Source organism: Grampus griseus, assembly GCF_964374135.1.
Source record: "Grampus griseus genome assembly, chromosome: 1".
Classification (NCBI taxonomy): Eukaryota; Metazoa; Chordata; class Mammalia; order Artiodactyla; family Delphinidae; genus Grampus; species Grampus griseus.
In genome coordinates, this window is record NC_139017.1 from 54,837,258 (window position 1) to 54,860,430 (window position 23,173).

General features: G+C 41.1%; 1 protein-coding gene across 1 annotated transcript; it reads left to right on the forward strand.

Annotated features, from left to right (window-relative positions):
* Window positions 1-4,669: 4,669 nt before the first annotated feature.
* On the forward strand, window positions 4,670-11,496 carry FASLG (Fas ligand; the record flags this gene model as incomplete). The annotated part of the gene is made up of 4 exons (XM_082653307.1): window positions 4,670-4,960; window positions 5,537-5,582; window positions 9,826-9,882; window positions 11,102-11,496. The coding sequence occupies 4 exons, from the start codon at window positions 4,670-4,672 to the stop codon at window positions 11,494-11,496; spliced, it is 789 nt and encodes a 262-aa protein (XP_082509433.1).
* Window positions 11,497-23,173: the final 11,677 nt, after the last annotated feature.

The following is a 23,173-nucleotide window of genomic DNA, read 5'->3' on the forward strand; positions in this document are numbered from 1 at the left end:
ACACAATTCTCTCCTTCTTAGGTTCCAGTAGCTTACCTTTCCCCTTGACTAGTGGTCATAACGACCCTGTTCCTTATAATATTGCTAGAATATTATACTATCCTTTTTGATTTCCCTACACCTTACCTCTATGTTTGTAAACAGTCCTTTTTATTAAGTCCTTCTCAAGCTATCCTAATTTGTGTTTCATCTGTGTGCTGATGAGATGCTGATGATACAATAGGAAACTTTTATTGACCAAAGTGATATATAAAAAGCAAAATCCTTAGGAAAACATCATACTTACTGTGAGAAACTTTAGGTGCAGTCTCTTTGTGATTAGGGACAAGACATAGATACCCACAATCACAGTTACTGTTTTGTATATTTCTTCTTGAGGTTTGAGACAACACAAAAACAAAAGTAAAAGAATGAGGCATAAGGATTGGAAGGGAAGATTAAAACTTCTCATTTTGTCCACTGATAATGTATATCTATATAGAAAAAACCCCAGAAATCAATAGACACACTATCAGAAATAAAAAGAGAGTTCCACAAGTTTGTAAGATTCAAGATTATTTGTTACAAAGTGAAGAACATTTATTTAAACCAGTTATAGTCATCTGTAATAGTTATCTATTGCTGCATAACAAATGACACCAAAACGTAATGGCTTAAAATAAAAAATAGTTATCTTAAAATTCCTGTCGTCAGGAATTCAAGGTTGGTTTAGGTGGGTGTTATGGAACTGAATGTTTGTGTCCCTCCCAAATGCATAACTTAAAATTCTGTGTCCCAATGTGATGGTATTAGGAAGTGGGGCTTTTTGAAAATAACTAGGATTAGGTGATGTCATGAAGGTGGGGCCCTCATGAATGGGATTATTACCCTTATAAGAGCCAGGAGAGAGCTTGCTTCCTCTCTCTTTCCACCATGTGAGGATACAATGAGAAGGCAGCCATCTGCAATGCAGAAGCTGCAGTCTTTTTATAACTTAATCTGGGAAGTGCTATCCCAACACTTCTACTGTATTCTATTAGTTAGAAGTGAGTCAGTAGGTCCAGCCCACACTCAAGAGGAGGGAATTATGAAAGGGCATGAATACCAGGAGGTGGGGGGGGGGTCACTGGGGTCATCTTAGAGGTTGCTTACCGCAGAATCTAAAAATGCCACAGAAAATTACAACATTTATAATCACAACAAAATTACAAAGTATCAATTAATCAATTAATCTAAGAAAGAATGGATAAGACCATCCTGAAGAAAAATTTTAAAAGTCATAAAGAACACATGGAAAACTGTGGATAGGGCAAAAACATTGTAAAGAAAACACTTCCCCTAAATTAGTGCAATTACTGTTAATAGTCCAGTAGAACATTTTAAGACCATGATAGTTTTTCTTTTCCTAATACATATAGGAGAGATTAAATATACTCAAATAGTTATGTCAATTTTGAAAAAGAAGATCAAAGAGGGAAAATTTTACCATTCTAGCTCTCAAGACATTTTAGAAAGCCATAATTGTGAAAACTGTGTGACCCTAGTACTGGAATAGAGAAATAAATCAATGAAACAGAGATAAGAACCCAGAAAAAGACCCGACTACATGTATAAACTTCATATATGATAAATATACCACTGTAATTCAGTTGGGGAAAATATAGATTGTGTTGGGAAAACTGGTTCATACATGGAGAAAAACAAAGATGAACTCTTTTATACCACAAACAAAGATGAACTCCAGATAGGTTAAAGCCTATACATGAAATCTGCGATGGTGTGACATATTTTCAATGTCTAAAAGTAACAATAGATTAATATCTAGAATATAAAGTACAAGGAAATCCTGTGAATAAACACAAAGAGATAAGAAACCCAATTGAAAAATGGGCATGGTGTACAAAACAGGAAATATACACAAAAGGGAAAACATTTGTATAACAAAAATATGACAAGATGTTCAACCTCACAAGAAATCAGAAAAAATATTAGCACTTGGTAAAAATTAGAAAAGTGGATAATACCAAGTAGAGATGAGGACATAGGGTAAGATCATCATGGTGTCAAGGGACTCAACCACTCAGATACTGATGTCAGACATTGACTTGTACTTTTCCCTGCAACATCTCTCCCCCATCTCCACCCCCTCTACCTTCTTTTATCCTTAGTGAAAGAAGGTAAATTACATGAAGTCTACAGATGAATCATTTGTGGGAAGATACACTGTATTTACAACAGCAAGAACAGCAACATTTTTTGAGTGCTTACTTTGATGTTGAGGACTATTTTAAGTGTATCAAATGTTTTGACTCGTTTAATTTTCATAATGCCCTATGAAATAGGTACTATTGTGATCATGCCCATTTTTATAGATGAGAAAACTGTGGCACAGAGGAGGGAAAGTGACCTGTCCAGTTCACACAGCTAATAAATGGAAGAACTGGGATTTGAACCCAGGCAGTTTAACTCCAGAAGCACACACCCTAACCATCATGTGACACTTTCCTTCTATCCTCCTCATCCAGGATATGGTGTATTTTTTCCATTTATCTGAATATTTGTCATTTTTAGGAAAATTTTTATAGTTTAAAAAATATGATTCTATTCAGTTGTTATTAAGAGTTATTTCAGGATACTTTAAGGGTTGTGCTTTTGGTTGTACATATGGTGGAATTCTTAAAATTATATTTTCTGATTATTAATTATAAACATCATTTTTCATGACTATGAAGAAAGCCGTATGTGAGTTCTAAAACACGTAACCTCTGCCCATCTGTAAAAGAGAGTGAGAACATTGTGCAGTCATTCTGATTTCATCTGTCTCCCTGTTTCATGCATGGAGACTAGGATGTGGGCAGAAGTGCCTGGAGAGGGGATAGTGACAGATGTTGGAGTCTGATTTCAACAGACTGCCTTGTGTGTCACACTAAGGCATTTGGACCACTCCCAGAATCAAACTTTCTGACAGAAGGTTTTAGGCAAGGAAGTGAGATAACTGAATATGTTTTTAAAAACATCATTCTTGCAGCATTATACAGGGTGACTTGGGCTTGGGAAAGGCTGGTGGCCTGGAAACCAGTTAGAGTATCACTGCAATATTTCAGGTGAGATAATAAAAGTCTGACCTCAGGCAATGACAGTAGGGAGGGAGCGTGCTCATGTGACAAACACGGCTCAGGCAAAATCGACAGTCCTGCGTGACTAGTGCAATGCTGGAGGAGGGGAAGAGGTGGAGTGGAATTTGTCACCATAAAGAGTGACCTCAGGTGAAACGGGTTGTATTGGGAACGGGGGTGGGCAGAATGGGGCAGGGAAATAAGTTTGGTGTTGGTTTGGTTCAGGTGGAGAGCCAGAATGATAGTCATAGAAATGCCAAAATATGATATAACAACTGATGAAACTTCAAAGGCAGAACCCTTTAATAAAATGGAAAATAGGGATTTATGAGAGGTTTATATGATTTATGTGGAGCTGAGCACTTGAAAATTACTGTAAATGGTATTTGAAGCCAGAGAAAATGTGAAATAAGTTTAGGTAGAGTCCCATCTTTAGTTAAAAAAAAAAAAAAATTAGGATAACCAGTTAAATTTGAACTTCAGATAAAAATGGAGTAATTTTTACTATATTCCATGCAATGTTTAAGACGTACTTATCCTAAAAACTAGTTATTATTTGAGATCCAAATTTAACTGGGCGCCATCTGACGACCATAACAGATATGGCAAACAGAAAGGCCTACAGGGACCAGGAAAGCCGTTGCACACAGTGAGGTGCGTGAGAAATATAGTGGAGGGTGTGCAGGCTGGGCAGCCTGGAACATCTGTGTCCCATCCCCAAGAGCAGCTGCTGCCTAGCTGGTTGGTTGTGCAGAGAGGGTCTCCAGACGGTCCAATAGTCTAGCGGTTCAAAACATAATATAAAGATAATATAAATTTAAAAATATATGGAATACTCACATTTTTAAAGGGGACAATCAGTAGAAAGAACACTTGTGAGGCATAAGCAAAGCAGGTCTGTGGGCTCCGTGAGGCATATGGGTGATGGGTTTGTAACCTCTGATCTGACCTCTACAAAGTGGGTGGAGCAGGTTTGTAACCTGTAAATTATGTTGCTTTGCTATGTCGGGGTGAATAGTATTTGGGTGTGGGGAAGGGCTGGCAGCAGGGGGACGATTCCCTCCTGCAAAAGGTGAGACATAGAAGCGACTTCTCTGGCCACAACTCCGTGCTCTCGCCCCTCAGTGCCTGAGTGAGCCCCACTGGCCACTCTCCCCATAGCCGGGCAATGGCCGAAGTCGACAGGGCTGTGCTGCTGCTACCTGCTCTCGCAGGGCCTGAGGAGACGAGCCCGCCCTACCAGCCTCTCAGGCAGCAAGGCAGCAGCAATTGGGGTTTTGAAAGCTTTTATCAGTAGATTGTGGGCGGAAACTGCCCCGGGTTTGCTCTGAGCTTCTTGAGGCTTCTCAGCTTCAGATGCAAAGCAAGTGGGTGTCTCTTTGAGAAGCAGAAAGGGGGAAAGAAAGAACAAAAGAGAGGTGTTTCCCTGGGTTCTGGGAACTCTATAAAGAGAGAGCCGGCTTCTTTCTCTCGAGCAGTCAGAAACAGGAGTCCCGTCCTTGACACCCGGGACTCCCTAGGATTGAGAAGGAGAAAAACCCTTGGCTGGGGGCTGGCCCGAGGCACTGGCTGCCATGCAGCAGCCCTTGAATTACCCGTACCCCCAGATTTTCTGGGTGGACAGCAGTGCCAGCTCTCCCTGGGCTTCTCCAGGGTCAGTCTTCCCCTGTCCGTCCTCTGCGCCAGGAAGGCCCGGGCAAAGGAGGCCACCGCCACTACCACCACCTCTGAAGAAGAGGAGGGGCCACAACACAGGCCTGTGTCTCCTTGTGATGTTTTTCATGGTTCTGGTGGCCCTGGTTGGATTGGGACTGGGACTATTTCAGCTCTTCCACCTGCAGAAGGAACTGGCCGAACTCAGAGAGGTAAGCTGCCCTGTGGATTGCTGTGCCCTGAAGGCATGGGTGTGAGACAGCCCTGCTGTAGTGGAGGGAGGAAGGTGACAGTGATCTATATGGACCACAGTCTTGCTTGCAAAGTACTTCACAATCCTTTTTTCCTGTCTCAGAAATGAATCGCTCTAGCCATCTGTTCTATATACAGAGAAATGGGGGCTCAAATGAGTGGAAGGAATATTATCTATGTTGGGAAGGATCAGAGCCAAATTACGACTGGTAACTAGAGTTCTTCTTTTCTCAGTTGGCTGCTACCTACCTTATACTCAGTGATTCAAGAAAGAAAAGGAACTTGGAATCTTGCTTACAAGTGAATTTGTTCAAATGGACAAACTAAATTTCCTTGAAAATACTTAAAAATATTGGAACTATTCCAAATCACAAAACTGAGGCATGGAGAGGCACAACTTGGCCGGAGTCTGAGTTAGCAGAGGTTCTAAGGTGTTTAGATTCCCTTTCCAGTGCTTAGTTTATTTGACAATTCTGCCTCCTTTGCTTAAAGAACTTCATATTTATTATATACCTTTTCTCTTTTTGTTTCACCAGTCCACCAGCCAAAGGCATACAGAATCGTCTTTGGAGAAGCAAATAGGTGAGTCCTTTCATGCGTGTACATGAGTTAGAAAGATAGTCCTTAGCGCTGAACCATGTTGGGGGAATGCCTTGAATTCCATCTCATTCCTGGGCATATGTATACTATGAAAGAGGAATCCTAACCAATTCTGAATCTCTGGTCATTTTGGTTCTTTGAGCTGCCCTAAAATATGAAGTGAGTTTAATTGTTCAAAATTAGTGTAGCTGAGTATCACACAAAAGTAAAAATAATTTCTGCTTGAATTTGGAAAAAGCAACACACATATAAAACCCTGGACCTTTGCCCCTTAGCAGTTGGCTCCAGGCCTGTCCGCTTCCTCAGGCCTCCTGGTTCCCATGCACAGGGCTGTGGCTATAACTTCTCGGGAGAGAAGGGGAGGTAAAGGCAGAGAAAGCTGCTGCTGGGAAAGACCCGTGCTCTCCTATTTAATCTCTATAAGAGATTAGTTAAGAGTCAGACCTTATTTAAAATTTTTCCATAGGATATATTTAAGCTTTTAAAAAGTGGGCAACCAATCATCCCCATTAGGATGGTTCTTTTGCAGCCACTGGAAAGCTTGGAGGAAGACTTTTGCCATTATTCAAAGGGTAGTCCCACTTCACTCACAGAGGCAATCGTGAGCTACCTTTGATAATAAAGGAAAAACCTTTGTATGAGATCCAGGACAGGAGGAAGATGAAAATGTTGAACACTGACCTTCTAAAGTTTCAGGACATAGTTTTGGAAACTGTGGACAGATAGATTTAGAATACTGCAACTCATTAAACTAAGAGTCACTGAACTTTAGATTTGATAAGAGTTGGAAGGGAGCTTAGAGAACATCTGGTCCAGTCATCTCATTTTTCAGAAGAGAAACAAAACACCAGATAGATTAGGTGATGTGCCCAACACTACTGGTGTGAAACTAGGATGAGAAGGAACATAGGCTCCTAATGCCTTGTCACTTATAGTGCTTCCCAGTACATGCTCTGGTGCCTCATGACACAGGGAAACTCCTGTCTTTTTCTGATGGCCATGGAATGAGAACAAAGATGACAAGCAAGATGCCTCTGCAAAGACAATAGCTAAATCTCATCCTTAGAAATTGGGAAGAAAACAGAAGACAGCACTGGCTACCCAGTAAGGGGAGGCTGTTCCAGGTTCTTAGGATATGCCTGAGAAACCCAAGTCACCCTATTGCCCTAGCAGGTAGGCTCTTGTAGGAGCCATCCTTAGGATCCTCTGGTTTCCAGTTCTGGGTCTGAGCCCCTAAAGAGTTAGAAATTCCAGATGTACCCAAGCAGAGTAAAAACATTTGTTAGAAAAATAAAGCCTCTGGAGGATTTCTAAAATAAGATAGATTTGAAAATCAGTGGAACGTGGCTGGCAAAATGGGTACCTAATTACTCATCTTTCACCCACTTTCTGGAGTCATTTTAGTAATTAAAAGTCAAGTGAACAGATAAGTCAGGTCCACTTGTCCCACTAAACAAGTATCAAGTATCTTTCCTAGATCAACGCAGATGGACCAGAAATTGGTGAATTATCACACAGAAATCAAATTAGCAACTTTACTAATGAGCTAAGAGATGCAAATTTAAAAAGGGGGATACCCAGGTTTATCCATCAAATTAGTGAAGTTTAAAAAAAAACACAAAACCCCAGGTTGGCAAAAATGTGAGAGAAAAGGGTCTGCTTCAACAGTTGAGAGTCAGTGGGCATGTAAATTGCTACACCTTTCTAAAGAGTAGTTGGGAAAAAAATATCACAGGATTAAAACTGTTAATTTACCTTGTGATCTCATCACTAAGGCTTTATTATTTAAGAAAATAATCAAAATGTGCCTGAAAATTTATAATAAGGATGTTCATCACTTCCTTATAAGGCTATTTATAATAAACCAGTCAGAAGAAAGTTAAATGCTTCTTAATAGGAAATTAGTTAAATACATGACAGTGTATTCAGATGAGATCATAATACGCAGCAACTAAAAGCTATATGTTAGAAGGACATTTAATGCCATAGAGATTGTGCATTCTATATTGTTGGATAAAAGACAAGTTATAAAGCAGTGTGTTTAGTTTAATATTGACATATGCATATTTTTATATTCTTAGTAAACATCTAGAAGGATTTATACTCCAACAGGTTAACTGTGATTTTTCTCTGGAAGGTTCTATTGTAGGTTATTTAAACTTTCTTATTTGGTTCACTTTCATTTTTCCACAGTTAACTCATTAAATCTTTTATTCATTCACAAATGTTCTTGGAGTATTTCCTGTGTGCCAGGCTGGGTGTTGGGTAGTGGGTGATGACAGAATGAGAGACAAGTGGCTTGCCCTCATGGAGCTCTTAGCATGATAGAGAAGATAAACAAAAGCAAGCAAACAGACAACAAACTTTTAAGTTGTACTAAGTGTGACCTAAGATTGAGTGGTCTGCAAAGTCCCCTCTAAGGAGGTGTTGTTAATGTGGATGTGTGTATGTGTATGGGTGGGTAGGAGGCTGGGAACATCATTCCAGCACTGAGAATGGCATGTGCAGAGACCCTGGAGCAGGCTACAGTCATCACCAAAATATAGGATATATTTCTCCTTTATTTATTCCATCATTTATCCAGCAGATATTTTTATTGAGTACCTTCTATGAGAATAACACTGCGAGGGATATACCACATGTGATTCTCTGTTCCATTTCCTGTCAGTTCATGGCTGAATGCCAGATCAACTGCACAGATGGTTTGTGGTGTAGGAATATAGAAGAGACTCAGTTTTGCCTTTCCTGTTCACTAACACCTCACCTCATTCATGGTGGGTGGTCTTGGGTGGCTACAGAGGTAATAATTGCTTACATCATATCCTCAGCTGATTGGAGCACTCTCAGGCCATATAGAGTTTTACAGGCTAATCATGAAGAGCCTGATGTGGATGAGTGCCTTTCTATGAAACTTTCTTGAACATCTTAGCTAAATTCATTAGTTAAGTGGTAGAGCTATTCCACTGAAATATCTAAAGTCAGAGAACTAGTACCTATTTTGAGAACTGTTGTGTATTTTAAATCTTTCCATTTAATTTAGCAAACATGTACTGATCACATGCCTTGGGGTAGAAACCGAGCTAATTACTCTGGTGGATTAAACATATAGTAAGGAATTTGCCATTTATTTGGGGAGTAAGATGAATTATACAGTTACCACAGAAAAAAGGGAGTCAAAACTGACAAGAGAGGTGACGACAGAGTGCTTCTAGGTTTCAAAGGCGGAAACAAGCATATTTGATTAGAAAGGCTTGGGAATGTTTTGCAAGAAAAGAGGTATTTTAGATGGTATGTGCAGGGTTGATAGGAATTTAGCACAGAGATCTGTTTGGGAGGGCATCCCAGGCAGAAGGAACAGCATGGGCAAAGGCACAGAGGCAGGGAAGCTGGGTGTGTTCAGAACTGTTGTACAGCTATGTCTAGCGTGGGTGAGTAAGCAAGATAAGGCTGGACAGATAGGCAGAGATCACATGGTTGGGGACACTTGTACATAATTACACGTTCAATGAGGAGCATTCAAGGTGTTTGAGATCTTAGGATAATTTATTTGGGGCAGATTGTAGAATGCCATTGGGGAAGACCTAGTGGCCTGGAGATCAGCAGTCTTCAGGCTTTGTCCTGCAGAGTCCTAAGGGCAGCTGAGCCAGAGAGGAAAGAGCCTTGGATCTGGACTCAGGAGACCTGAGTGTCAGTCCCACTCTGACACTGAGTAAACAGGTCTTCTTGGATAAGTCACCCAACTTGTTATTTTTTTTATCAGGAAATAACTTTTTATTTTATATTGGAGTATAGTTGATTAACAATGTTGTTAGTTTCAGGTGTACAGCAAAGTGATTCAGTTATACATATACAAGCCACCCAACTTTTAAGCTCGTTTTGCTGTCTATAAGATGGGACAGTAATCTCTACCTCAAAGAGTTGTGGCCAGTTATAAATGCAATAGCTTATATGGCACATCTTTATAAACTAAGCTTTCTATTATTTTATTGTAGCATTATAATTTATGCATGTGTCTATTTTAATTTAGTTCCTTTTTACCTCTCTGTTTCTGAAATACAGGCTGTTGTAATTCCTACAATTTGGACCTGAATGAGTTGGCTATGTTAGACTGTTGCCATTTATGCTTATAAAACTTCTTTTATTTAAATGCTCTGCTTAGAGTCCCACAGAAAGAATAGTTGTTATGTCATTTTTTACGTATATCTTTCATCTCTCTGTGAAACAGGTCACCCCAATCCATCCTCTGAGAAAACGGAGCTGAGAAAGGCAGCTCATTTAACAGGTCTGTATCTGGAAGATGGGCTTGGGAAAGCCTTTGGCAGAAAGCAGAAGAGCTGGTTGGTCTCCACGACTGTGCTCTGCAGTAGTTGATACTTTCCAGTGACAGTATTTGAAACCCAAGAGGAGTTACATCTTTCTAGTCAGGTCAACCTCACACACACATTGAGCCCCTACTCTGGGCAAGGCCCTGTTCTAAACTGGAGAAATGGAGCTGCTTATGACGTGATCCTTGCCCATAAGGAGCTCACTCTTTTCACTCACTCCAATGACCCTTAGGGAATTTGGGGCACAGATCCAAGCGGTGAGAGCTGGGGAGATGGGGAATGATGAATTATTTTAGTACGTGTTTCCCTGGTTTTCTGTAAGAGCTTTACTCTGCTTTCTCCATGAATAGAAAAAGGAGAGGCGAGGCCCAGTCCTGGCACTAGTGGTCGTGTAGTGGAGTGAAATGATTTGATAGCAAGGTGGTATGGGCATTCCCAGTGTAAAGTCCACAAATATCTGAAAAGTGGATAAGTATCATGGAAAGTGGTATGCTGCTGTCCCTGAAATTATTTCAGCAGAGACTGTAAAATGATCCAATTTAGATAAACAGACATTTCTTGAACACATGCTGTGTGCCAAGCCTGGGGGACATGGAGATGAACCACACACGGCTCCTGCCTTCAAGGAGCTTACAATCTAACAGGGAAAGACATGTGCACAAGCAATAATTCCAGCATTCTCTGCTTAAGAATGTACATAATGCTGTGGGGATACAAATGAAAGGGGATTTTCGCCCACACTGAAGAATCCTTAGTGCAGGTAAAGATTGGACTAGATGATCCCTAAGGTCCTTCCCAACTTTAGAACTTCAAAGTTCCTTGGATTTGATTTTTCACCTCATGAAGGGACCTCAAACCCTAGTAGTTTTGGTACTAGTTCTGAACCTTTGTTCCAGAGAGCTAAAATCATCCCAATCATTTCTCACTGCAGTTGATGAGGGGTATATGCTATTGTCCCAGTTGTGTGGATGATAAAATTGAAGACGTCAATTTGATAAAGGTGTGAAGAAATACAGTAACAGGTCAGGCCTGATCCGTCACCTGGCTCAATATGGGCTATGTCATTTGGGGTAAAAAGCATTTGCTCAAGGCATGGTCCGCAATTTTGCCTTGGAAGCTTGGTTTGTTGATACATGAGCATTCCTGGCTGAAAGCTCCTCTCTGGTTTGGTTTCAGGCAAGCCCAACTCAAGATCCATCCCTCTGGAATGGGAAGACACTTATGGAATTGCCCTGGTCTCTGGGGTGAAGTATAAGAAGGGCAGCCTTGTGATCAATGAAACTGGGCTGTATTTTGTGTATTCCAAAGTGTACTTCCGGGGTCAGTCCTGCAACAAGCAGCCCCTGAACCACAAGGTTTACACGAGGAATTTTAGGTACCCCCAGGACCTGGTGCTCATGGAGGGGAAGATGATGGACTACTGCACTACTGGCCAGATGTGGGCCCGCAGCAGCTACCTGGGGGCTGTGTTCAATCTCACCAATGCTGACCATTTATATGTCAATGTATCTGAGCCCTCTCTGGTCAATTTTGAGGAATCTAAGACATTTTTTGGCTTATATAAGCTCTAAGAAAAGCACTTTGGGATTCTCTCCATTATGGTTTCTTGTTATAGGCACTGAGAATGTTGTCTTGAATGAGGGTCTTCTTAAGTCCACTTGAGGTCAAGAGAGAAGACATGAACCAAGAGGATCTTGAGACCACAGGGTCCAGCAGTTCTACAGCTCCTCATCTCACCTAAGGTCCACGAGCCAGACAGGAGGAGGACATGAACACGAAACTCTGGGCTGCCATGTGAAGCTGCAGAGACAGGGAAAAGCAGCTACCAGGGTGTTCTACACTCATCTTAGGTGGCCTAGCACACTTTGGTACACTGAAAATGGCACGTTTTAACTCACCTCTTGGGGTGGGTCTACTGTCTACCTCAGGGGAGGCTGTCTTTCATGTATATGGATGCAACATGAATGTATAAGGGGTGGGAAAAGAGGACTAGGCTTACATGATAAGCTAAAGAGACTAAAAGGCCAGTGTCCCACTGGCAGCATCTTTACTTGTAAATGCATAGCCTGAGCCATCAGGTGATGCTAACAGAGAAGCAAGGGAGATCTTTTGAGGACTCAGTCCATTCCCTATACAGCATGTATATTTCCAGTGCAATTGTAGGGGGGTGTGTGTGTGTGTGCGCGCGCGTGTGACTAGAAGAGTTACGTAAGTAGAGAGAACATGGAGATTGGGAAGGACATGTTAGGAAAATATGGGCTGCATTTGGTGGTAGATTTTGAATGCTTTTTGGCCAACCAACTCTAATAGTCCTCAAAACTCTCTGATTGTCAGTTATTAAAGCTGTTTCCCCATAATATAACTAATATTTATATATATTTTGTGGGTTTTTTTTTTTCTTTTTGCAGTACGCAGGCCTCTCACTGTTGTGGCCTCTCCTGTTGCGGAGCACAGGCTCCGGACGTGCAGGCTCAGCAGCCATGGCTCACGGGCCCAGCCGCTCTGCGGCATGTGGGATCTTCCCGGACCGGGGCATGAACCCGTGTCCCCTGCATTGGCAGACGGACTCTCAACCACTGCGCCACCAGGGAAGCCCTATTTTGTGCATTTTTAATGAACAGAATACATGTAACAAAAACTATGTTAAAATACAGATAAACATTATGAGTGTCCTTTTTGGAAATCACTAAGATCTGGAGTTTTTCCTTATTATTTCTTTCTTCCATGGCCTCCTCATTCATTATGACTTAAGCCCACTTTAAGAAGAATTTACTAGGGTGAGAAGAGCTGTGAGGCAAATCTTTGCATCTTTGCCAGGCTCTCCTCTCCTCACTATATTCTCTTTCCCCTCCATCTACCACTATCCAGAGTTTCCATTGCCAATATTATTGCCAGTGTTAAGCTCACCCAACTTCCCATAGATCTGATGACAATTTGTCTTTTCCTGGGGGCAGAGATGTGGCATAGTGGAAAAGGCACAGACTTTGGACTAAAAAGCCTGAATTTGAATCTTTGTTCCTCTACTTATTAACTATGCAATCACTGGGCAGATCACTTGACTTTTTTGGACAAAAAGGGGCTGATTTGGACTTACAGTATCTAACACATCATAGAATGTCAAACAATAGTGTCTGCCATTATTAACAAGCCACTCTATGGGAGGAACTTCATTCTCCAGAAGAAGCCACTGCTCTGAGGGATCCATTCAAACACCTGGTTTCTTGCCTTCTCACCTTGGTCTTACAATAACCTTTTCCTATTTTCTCCAAATGCTCATTACCATGACTTCTCCCTAGACTTTTTCATCATTAAAAATAACAACATCTCTGGAATTTGATTTCAGACACCTTATTTTCACAACATCATGTCCTTTTTCCAACTCAGTTGGTCCAACATTTTCTCTCCTAAAAATATGTATATATATTTTACTGTGTTGTGACATCTACTTAATAAATGCTATCATTTTCTTATATATCCATCAGCTCCTTCTCTATCTTCACTCTTTTCTCTATCCAGCTTAGGTTCCACGATCTGTCGTTACAATCAGAACCTTGGAAAGACCCTGAATTCCAAAATACTCTGTTACCGTCCCTGTTTTCCTCTTGTAAAAATCCCATTCTCTTTATGCTGGCATCCTAGCAGCCGGATGTTGCTGCAGAAAAATGACACAAACCGATTGACTATTTTTATTTTTATCTATCATCTACTTAAATCATCCAATCAATTTTTTAAAATAAATTATTTATTTTTGGCTGCGTTTGGTCTTCGTTGCTGCGCGCGGGCTTTCTCTAGTTGTGGTGAGCAGGGGCTACTCTTCGTTGCGGTGTGCGGGCTTCTCATTGCGGTGGCTTCTCTTGTTGCGGAGCACGAGCTCTAGGCGCGCGGGCTTCAGTAGTTGCGGCACACGGGCTCAGTAGTTGTGGTTCGCGGGCTCTAGAGCACAGGCTCAGTAGTTGTGGCGCACGGGCTTAGTTGCTCCATGGCATGTGGGATCTTCCCGGACCAGGGCTCGAACCCGTGTCCCCTGCATTGCCAGGCAGACTCTCAATCACTGCACCACCAAGGAAGGCCAAATCAATTATTTATCAGTGAATTATTTCTGTCTTTTGATAGATTTGAATAGGTAATACATGCACATAGCACAAATTTTAAAAGGTACACAAAGATATAGGATGAAAATAAGCCCTTTTCTCATCCTGTCCTGTGGCTCCATCTCTGCCCACAAGGAGGATCACTGTCTCCTTCTGTAGCTTTTCCGAGATGATCTATACATAAATATGGCATCACTTTACATCAGGGTTTTCTAGCCTCGGTTCTATTGACGTTATGAGCTGGACAAATCTTTGTTGTGAGGGCTGTCCTGCCCGTGCATTGTTGTATGTTTAGCAGTAACCCTGCCCTCTACCGACTAGATGCCAGTAGCATGCCCTTGCCCCCATGTGTGATAACCAGAAATGTCACCAAATATTGCCAAATGTCCCCGGGCTGAAGGTGGGGAGACAAAATCACTCCTGACTGAGAACCACTGCTTTACATTAGTGATCACAGATTTCAAATAGGCATTCAACACAGCCCAGCACTTTTCCTCCAGTTCCCTGGTAAGCATGTTTTTTTCACTGTTTGAGACAACTACATCATGTCTTTTCCTTTTATAAACCAACTTCCTCCCCTCCTCCCACCATGGAACCTCACTTTTACCACCAAAACACAAACCCACTTGTATCTGAATGATCTCTTTCTTCCATCTGATACAGTGGAGGAAGAGGACCTTCTGTGTGCACTAATTTCCTCTTCCTTATTTTACCTGTTTAAAAATTTTCTTCTTTCTTCTAAATCTTCAAACTAGCTCTATGAAATAACTTCCACTGGCATGTACATATATTCAAGTATCCCCTGTCACTGAAAGATAAACCAAACCAAACTAAACCAAAAAAAAAAAAAAACCCAAACCTTTCTTTAGCCTTCTTCTTCCTCCAGAAATGGCTGCATTTCTCATTTTCCCCATAGAGAGAAACATCTGAGAAGGTTTTCTCCACACACATGGGCTCCATTTTTAAAGCCAGGAATCTGCCTGTTATTTATTTAACCACTTAAAAATATCTGGGTTTTTTTTTCTGCTAGAAAAAAAACTCCAAAAGCAAGACCTTTTCTGCCTTGTTTACCACTGTATTCACACTACCTAACCCAGTGCCTGGCACATATTAGGTTCTCAATAAATATTTGTTGACTAAATAACTTTCAGTATAAGGCAAAAGTCTTTCAATGGGTATGTTTCTCAGAGTAGTGAATCTATAATTGTGTTGACTCAAGGACGTGTGTGCTTGTTTATCCAGCTTTGACTAGATTATTCAATGGGGGTTTGAGGCTACAGATGAAAAAATATAGTGCGCCCTAACTCATAGAATTAGAAAAAAAGAAAGAGCTATTTGGTCGTTAGCATTACCAGGAGCTTTTGGGAGACTGTTGAGGAAAAATTCTAGGTAATTAAAGCTGAAACTGTCGTTTAGAAGATACACAATACATGTTTGTTGAATAAATTAATGAACAAAACTAAAAGTCCAGGTTGGAATGTGTCACCTGCTCTCCTTGAAACTCTTCTGTTGATTAATCTGCTCTATGTGGTCAGGTTTCTGACCAGGTACTTCATGGAGAAAGTCAGAGAGGTAGTCACCCTTCTTTTGGCCGACGGTCTGTATTCCCAACCCTCACAATGAAATTCTCCTCATCCATTTCTTCTTCATATGACTCCATCTATCCAAGTACACCAGTTCTAATGGTCACAGGAAGTTTGCGGGACCATTTTTTTGGGTCAGTGGGCCCTCCTAGATAATGGTATTAGAGCAAAGAGGAGTAGGAACGGTGCTGGGCATCCTGTGATGACTGATGCCATTAGCTAGTTGTGGTACTACTGGTACTTTTATCTGTCTAACTCTGAGCTCTGCTAGGATGCCTTCAGGATTTTCTGAACACAGAGTTGTAGCTTACTATGCTTTAAGTACTGGTTTCAGGGAAGAGATATTAACAGTTCCTTGAGTTATTTTTCTTTAAGAGGGAACACAAGGAATGTCAAAACCCCAAAACCTTTTGAATGTGCTCATCAAAAGTAGAGTCAATCATTGTTCCTTTATGAAATGCTAAACCCAAAGTAGACCACTTAAAAAAAAAAAAGGTCACTTCTGGTTTAGTAGTTTGAGGTTTTCTTTCTTTTTAAACAACTGAAAACACAGAAAACCATGTTTTTTTCTTAGCCCCCACCGCCCCCCAGAGTGGTGACTTTGTATTCTCTGAAGTAGGTTTTGACTTACCACAGCTTAACAGAAAAAAAGCTTTACTGGAATCATCACTGTGAGAATGACTAATTTGAAACAACAGATCATTGGAAGAGGTTGAACTGTGGGGAGAAGCCTGGTTCCTCAAAGCCAGATTATAAGATTTCCTTAAGGAGGTTAAGCCGTAGACATTCCCTGGTCCTTATCTAAGAAAGTGTGCTGTTAAATTACATGTTAAATTACACATGTTAAATAACATTTTTTCATAGGAGTTTGGTTAAGTTGTGATGTCAGTAGAGATAAATTTTTTCTGTGTGTGTGTGTGTGTGTGTGTGTGTGTGTGTGTGTGTGTGTTTCTTTCCCCAGGTTTTGGATCATCCAGAGGCAGAATGAGGTGATCCTAGGAGAGCCAAATTAAAGCCAATTCCTTAGGGTTTTCAGACTCAAAAATGGACCTTATTCAGAAATAATATAACTATTGAGAGTAGCCAGGAATCTTTGGGATTCATCTAGAAGCCAACCAGCCTTGGAAATATAGACAGCTAAGTGGGTATCTTTTGCTCCTTACAATTCACCCAGAGGGTAGAAAAGCATCACCTCAGTGATGACTTTCTTCCTTTTGCTAAAGCTTTCCCTTTGCTGGGAGACATTTATTCACCATTCTGACTGATACATCTTTAGAGAAAAGTGCAATGCCCATGTCTCTCCTCTCTCATTTGGAGGTTCCCTCAGCTCTACAGAGCCACCCTTTTTTCTCCTTCTCAGTAAAACGACATGAACCTCAATCACATTCTGTTGAAAGTTGTCTTCTCTCTAAGTTTTCTGAAATTTTCAGGAAATACTTCCATTCTTTGGGCAGTCCACATGATAATGGGTTTCCTGGCTCTCACCTGGTTTCTGGCAGTGGATGTTCTCTAAGGTACTCCCATTGTGGAATACCTGTATTTCCCTCAAGGCACTACTACCACAACTTGCTGGGTGTAGACAAATTTTATTGATGGTTTGGGGGTAATGGATAGAGATTACACTACACACACAGTGTAAGTTATACCTAAAATTGAGTGTTAGACATCACTATCATCCCCCAAATTTGCCACAATTATCTCCATAAGTGTGTCACCCAAAACCCTAGTACTTGAAAGGAAGCATAAGCTCATTCATTCAAAAACGGTTTATTTAATATCTACCATATACCAGAAACTACCCTAGGTACTGTGAATACAATGAAAAATAAAGCCTCATATGGAGTTATATTTTAATGGAGAGATGGTAAATAGACAACAAAAAAGAAGCAAATAAATACCTAATTAGTCATATGGTAGTAAGTGTTAATGAAGAAAATTTAAGCAAGGTAAGGTGGTAGAGAGTGGTAAAGAAGGAGGGGATTATTTGATAAGTGGTGAGGGCACACCACTTAGAGCATATCAAGTAGAGAAATGAAAATGCAAAGATGTGGTTGGTATGTTTGGTATATGGTTAGAGTGGAATGAGCTTGATAAAAACTGGTTGGAAAGGTAGCCAGAGGCCAGATGATGTAGGGCCTTGGAAGCTTCGGAAAGGAGTGTGGATTTCTTTCTAAGTGTCATAGAAAGTTGTTAGAGGGCTGGGAACAGAGAACAGAGAGTGATGTGACCTCATTTACAATTTAAAAGGAACACTCTAGTTTATGGAGAACAGTCTCTGAGTTGGGAGACCAGTAGAAGGCTGCTTCAGCACTCCAGATGAGAGATGGCAATGGCTTGAACCAGGGTATTGAGAGTCATTTTGATGTTAGAGTTAAACGGATTTGCTGATGGATTGGATGTGGGACATGAGAGAAATGATGATTCTCTCATTTTGGGTCTGAGCAATTGGGGGGCTGGTGGTGCCGTTTACTGTATTATAGTTTTGCTGCTGTCATGTAAGACTTCATGTTACATGAAGTCTTCTTACACTTCTCTGCACAGTCTGTGACAGAGGAAGAAAACGCTTGTTTCTTGCTGCACATCCTTGGGTTTGTACCAACAAGGGCCAACTCTTCACTAATAGCCAAAGGCACAGAGACCAACAAGCCTTAGAGTTCTGCTTGAGTTCTTCTCATGGATAGAAGTTCTCTATACCAGCCTTAAGAAGGAAGGAAACTGTGTGCATTAAGATTGCCATATATAAACCTGAGACTGCCCCCATTGCCAAAAATTACTCATCACAGATCTTGGGTTATAAGTAATCTTAGAAATAATGTAAGGCAACCTCTCTTCTAAGGTAGAAGTCCTCTTTGCCGTATTTCCAACAAGTGGAACCCATTTCCAACATATTCTCTATTTGAAAATGTTTGGAAGAGAGGGCTCCCTGAACTGTGAGGGAACCCATTTCTGTACTGGCCTATATCACATTGTAGATAGTTCTTTCTTAGATTTAATTGAAATCCTCTACACATTTGTCATAAGTCTTTGCTGCTTAATACGCCTATAGAATTTTATGGCTTGTCAAGCTCTCTCATGTACCTTATCTTGTTTAATTTTCACTAAACCCTGTAAGGTAGATTGTTATCCTCATTTTACACAAAAAAACAACTGAAACACTGAAAAGTTGTGAGCCTTGCTCAAGGTGATGTGGCTAAGAAATGGTGGATGGGACTTAACTCTAGTTGTCTAACCGTATGTCTTATGTTCTTTCCACATGCAAAGAGACTTCTTAGAACTGTATCTTATATAATGGTGCTCAAAATGAGCCTCATCCCATTAATTTGCAGTGTTTCCTTAGCTCCTGGCATTTCAGTGTGAGTCTCACTTTGCCTATTACCAATACTCTGCATTATATTTATTGTTATATTATATATAACATATGTATATATTGATGTAATTCTATAGATAGAGGTCACAGATTTTCAGTGTTGAGACTTTCTCTTAGATTCTTCTTTTGTTTCTTCTCTCTACTGTGTTCCATCTGAATTGCCCTTATTGTCCCTCTACCAGCAAATAGCATCCTGGTTTTTATAAGGTGAGAATGAAAGAGATTGAGCTTCCGGTCAGAAAGTCTGGGTTGAGTTCAGCCTCTGCCGCTCAACTAGCTGTATGTGGGCCCTTAAGTAAGTGACATGAATATCTTGAGATTCAGTTGTCTCCTCTGTAAAATAAGGATGCCAATTCCTTTTCCTATGATTTTTTTGGAATGTTGTTAACGGCAAATGGAGTGAGGCTGCTTTGTGACTTGGAAAATCGCTCCTGACGGTTAGTCAGTGGAATTGTCATATCCCTCAGCAACTTTCTTGATAAAGTCACTGTTAAAAAAATCCTTACAAAATCGATTATTCATAATCCTACTGTATTTTGTATGAATCCCATCACACATAAAACTACTAATGAGGAACAACATGTAGGTAAATCTCATTCTGAGGTATAAAAATGAAATAATATCTTACATTTTCATAGCCTTTAAAACATTTTCTCACATGCCTCTTGCTTTTATTGTTTTTAAAAAATATATGACGTAATACACATAAAAGCAGTTGGCATGTGTCAGGTTCTCTATAAAAGTTATTTGAATATATCGAATATAGTCTGTGCTCACTATGTTCACAGCCTAGTGTGATCCATTTTGATGCCTAGTTTTTAAATCCTGAAATACAATGAAATAGAGTGATGTGTACACTTTTGACTGGTGAGATAGCTCTTTGCTATCCTTATCTATAGCTAAAACCCTCTGCTTAACTCAGGGTTGCCTCAAGAGATGTGAGCCACTAAGGAAATCCACCTTCTCTGGCTGCTCATCACAGAAGGGATAGAACCTCTTGGTTCTTCTGTCGTAGCCCTGGCTTTCTGTGGGTGAACCACTTCAAAGACTGTGAGCTAGTAAGAAGCACCCTTGACGTTATCGAACTCTGAAAGTGTCCGCACATGTAAGACACCGTAGGCAAGACAGGAACCTTTGCAAAGGAGACTGGAGAGCTGGAGAGGCATCACTGGTGTCTCAAAAGTTTCTCTGGGCAAAGGATCTTCTAGTTTCACTTGGTTTAGGTCTCAGTTTTCTCACACACCCCACCCTAGCAGCAGCACGCCTGCACTACTTCCAGTCTGTGGAAGGGAACTTGGTACACATTTTCTGGAAGGGAAGCTTCTATAAGTTGTTCCTGATTGGAAGAGAAGGCAGGTGGAAGATTCAGGAAGCTACAGAGGTCTCTGGCCTTAAGTAAATGAACTAAGATTCTAGACCTTCGTAACAGATTAAAGACTGCAGCTTGAAGAAACTGGGGATTCCTATAACATGCAATGCATCTTTTTCTCCTCACCCCGTGTCTTCATTGAGAAGAGAAAACAGCCTTGGCTCAGATGGTGAGAAAGAGACACGAAGGTGTTAAACGAACTCTAAAGTGTGAGCTACAGGGGAAGACAGCTCAAACCTCAGCATCCTCTTTGCATCATTTGGTGGGTTGTGTTCTGGCTTCTAAGAAATTCCGGAGGCTTCTGCAGGGGTCTGGGAGGGTGGCAAAGAGAAGAACACCAGGCAGGGGCTGAGGTGGTTGATACTTCCTTTAGGATGGCAAATTGGCTCTTTCCTACTTTCCAGAAGAACACGGAAAGACTGCTCTGCTCTGGGAAGGAAGCGGGAGTACAGTCAGTGGCCGGGTAGCTGGAAAAACATTTGAAGAGGAGATGAATATGTTTTTTTCTGCTCTACAGCCAAGTCCACACTGTCATACCTTATGGCTCTCAAGGTGGATGCCCATCTTGGGTAAGAATACCCAACTTTTTATTTAAAAATAATGGGATGCTTGTCACAGGACTTATTCTTGCCCTAAGCCAAACCATGAAGTATATAAATAGCCATAGTAGTTATAATTTATTGACTCCTTTTTGTGAGGATTATGCAAAGCACCCAACGTTTATGTTTACTAATCCCCACAACAGCTCCACAAGTCCATTTTGAAAGTGACCAAAAACTGATTTAGTTTCAGAGAGGTTAAGTCACTTTCCCAAAGTCACGGGGTAACAGAGCCAGGATTCAAGACCAAGCTTTTACGATCCAAGGACTCTTACCTAAAGCAAAGTCATACTACCCCATTATAATACCCATACCCTTCATTCATTCAACAAACATTTATTAAGCACCTACTAGGTGCCAAGCATTGTTTAGGGGATAGAGTGGTGAACACGACAGACAAGTTCCTTGCTTCTTTTAAACTTACATCCTAATTGGGGGTGTGGGTGGTGGAGAAAATAAACAGACAAGCAAACAAATAAATACATAAATTATCAGATAAGCACCATGTAGAGAATTAAAATAAGGTGATAAGGTAAAGAGAGCCTAGAAAACTACATCAGAGGGAAGGCCTTTCTGAGGAGGTACCATTTAAAGTAACAAGAGCCAGGAATGCAGAGATTAAGCTAAAGAGCATTGCAAGCAGAGGCAACAACTTTTTTTTTTTTTTTTGCGGTACGCGGGCCTCTCACTGCTGTGGCCTCTCCCGTTGCGGAGCACAGGCTCCGGATGCGCAGGCTCAGCGGCCATGGCTCACGGGCCCAGCCGCCCCGCGGCATGTGGGATCTTCCCGGACCGGGGCACAAACCCGTGTCCCCTGCATCGGCAGGCGGACTCTCAACCACTGCGCCACCAGGGAAGCCCCGGCAACAACTTTTTATGGCTTGCTTATGGTATTTGGAAACCATAATGCACCTAGCAATATGCTGAGCTTTCTTAAGAGCTTAAATGCCAGTAGGTCCACTAGTCACTGTGACGACTGTCAACCTAAATAAAGAGGTAAACTGAGGCAAGCTCAAGTTACCAGAAATCGGGTTTATTTGAGAATAGTGGAGGAATTGCTATTCAGGAAACACGTGCTGTAGCAAGTTACAGGCAATTCTGTCGAGGGTTTGGGGTGGGCTGTATTTATGAGCAAGCAGTGCAAAGAGGAGGAAGTTCAGGCAGAGTCCAAGCAATACGTTTTTTGGCTTGAGGATGGAGAGAGATTCTCGGCAGATGTTCACTGGTCAGGAGACAAGACTCAGTCTTCCATAAACGAGGCATTTAGAGGAAATCAGTCTCTCGGTTCTTAAGTTCCATTCCTTTGAGGGCGCATAGGTGAGGTTCTTCATTGCATACCCTCCAGTTCCATTTTAGATTGAAATCCTTTCACACCACCAAATATAGCCCCCAAACATTTCCAGACTTCCCTCTGTGGTGGCTCCTTCCTCCCTGCTTGTTGAAAACCAGCATCAAAAGCAATGGCTTTAAAATAGGAATGAGCTTGGCATGTAGCAGGAATAGCATGAAAGACCACAGGGCTGGAGTCTGGGGACAGCAAGAGATAATGCTAGAGAGATTAATAGAGACTCAGATCACATACGGCTTTCTAAACTGCAGTGAGGGCTTTAGATTTTATTGTTAGTTCTAGTGGAAGCCACTGAAAAGCATAGTAGAAGGAGAATTGGAGAGAAGTGGAAAATTTTGATCTATTACTTTTGGTAGTGGAATTTTCAGGTCTGTTGATTGGGTGTTGGGTGCATGGAAAAGAGATGAATCAAGGACTACACCTACTATTTTCTACTCTGTTTCCTTTACAGCACCTATTGTAATGATTTCCTAGACATTTTTTCCTTTGTGTATTTTTCCAATTAGATCCATGTCTGCTTTTCTTCTGGCACTCAATAAAAGTGTGTTGAGAAAATGATTGAATAGAACAATATGAATATCTCTTCCTCCATACATACAGACCTACCTCTTTCTTTTTAATGGCTGGGCGCATAGACCATCAGCACATCTTCAGTCATGTCTCTACGAAGGAACATTTAATTTGTTCCCCAAGTTTTGCTGTTTCAAAAAAAAAATGCTATAATGACTATGTTTATATACATGTTTGTGTATTTCTGCTAGTATTTCTCTAGGATAGAAAAATAGAATTGGAAGGTCTAGGCATAAGCTATATATTATGACTTTCAATGAGTATTATCAAATTGCTCTGTGAAAAATTGTACTGATTTTCACTCCTACCCACACCAGGTGA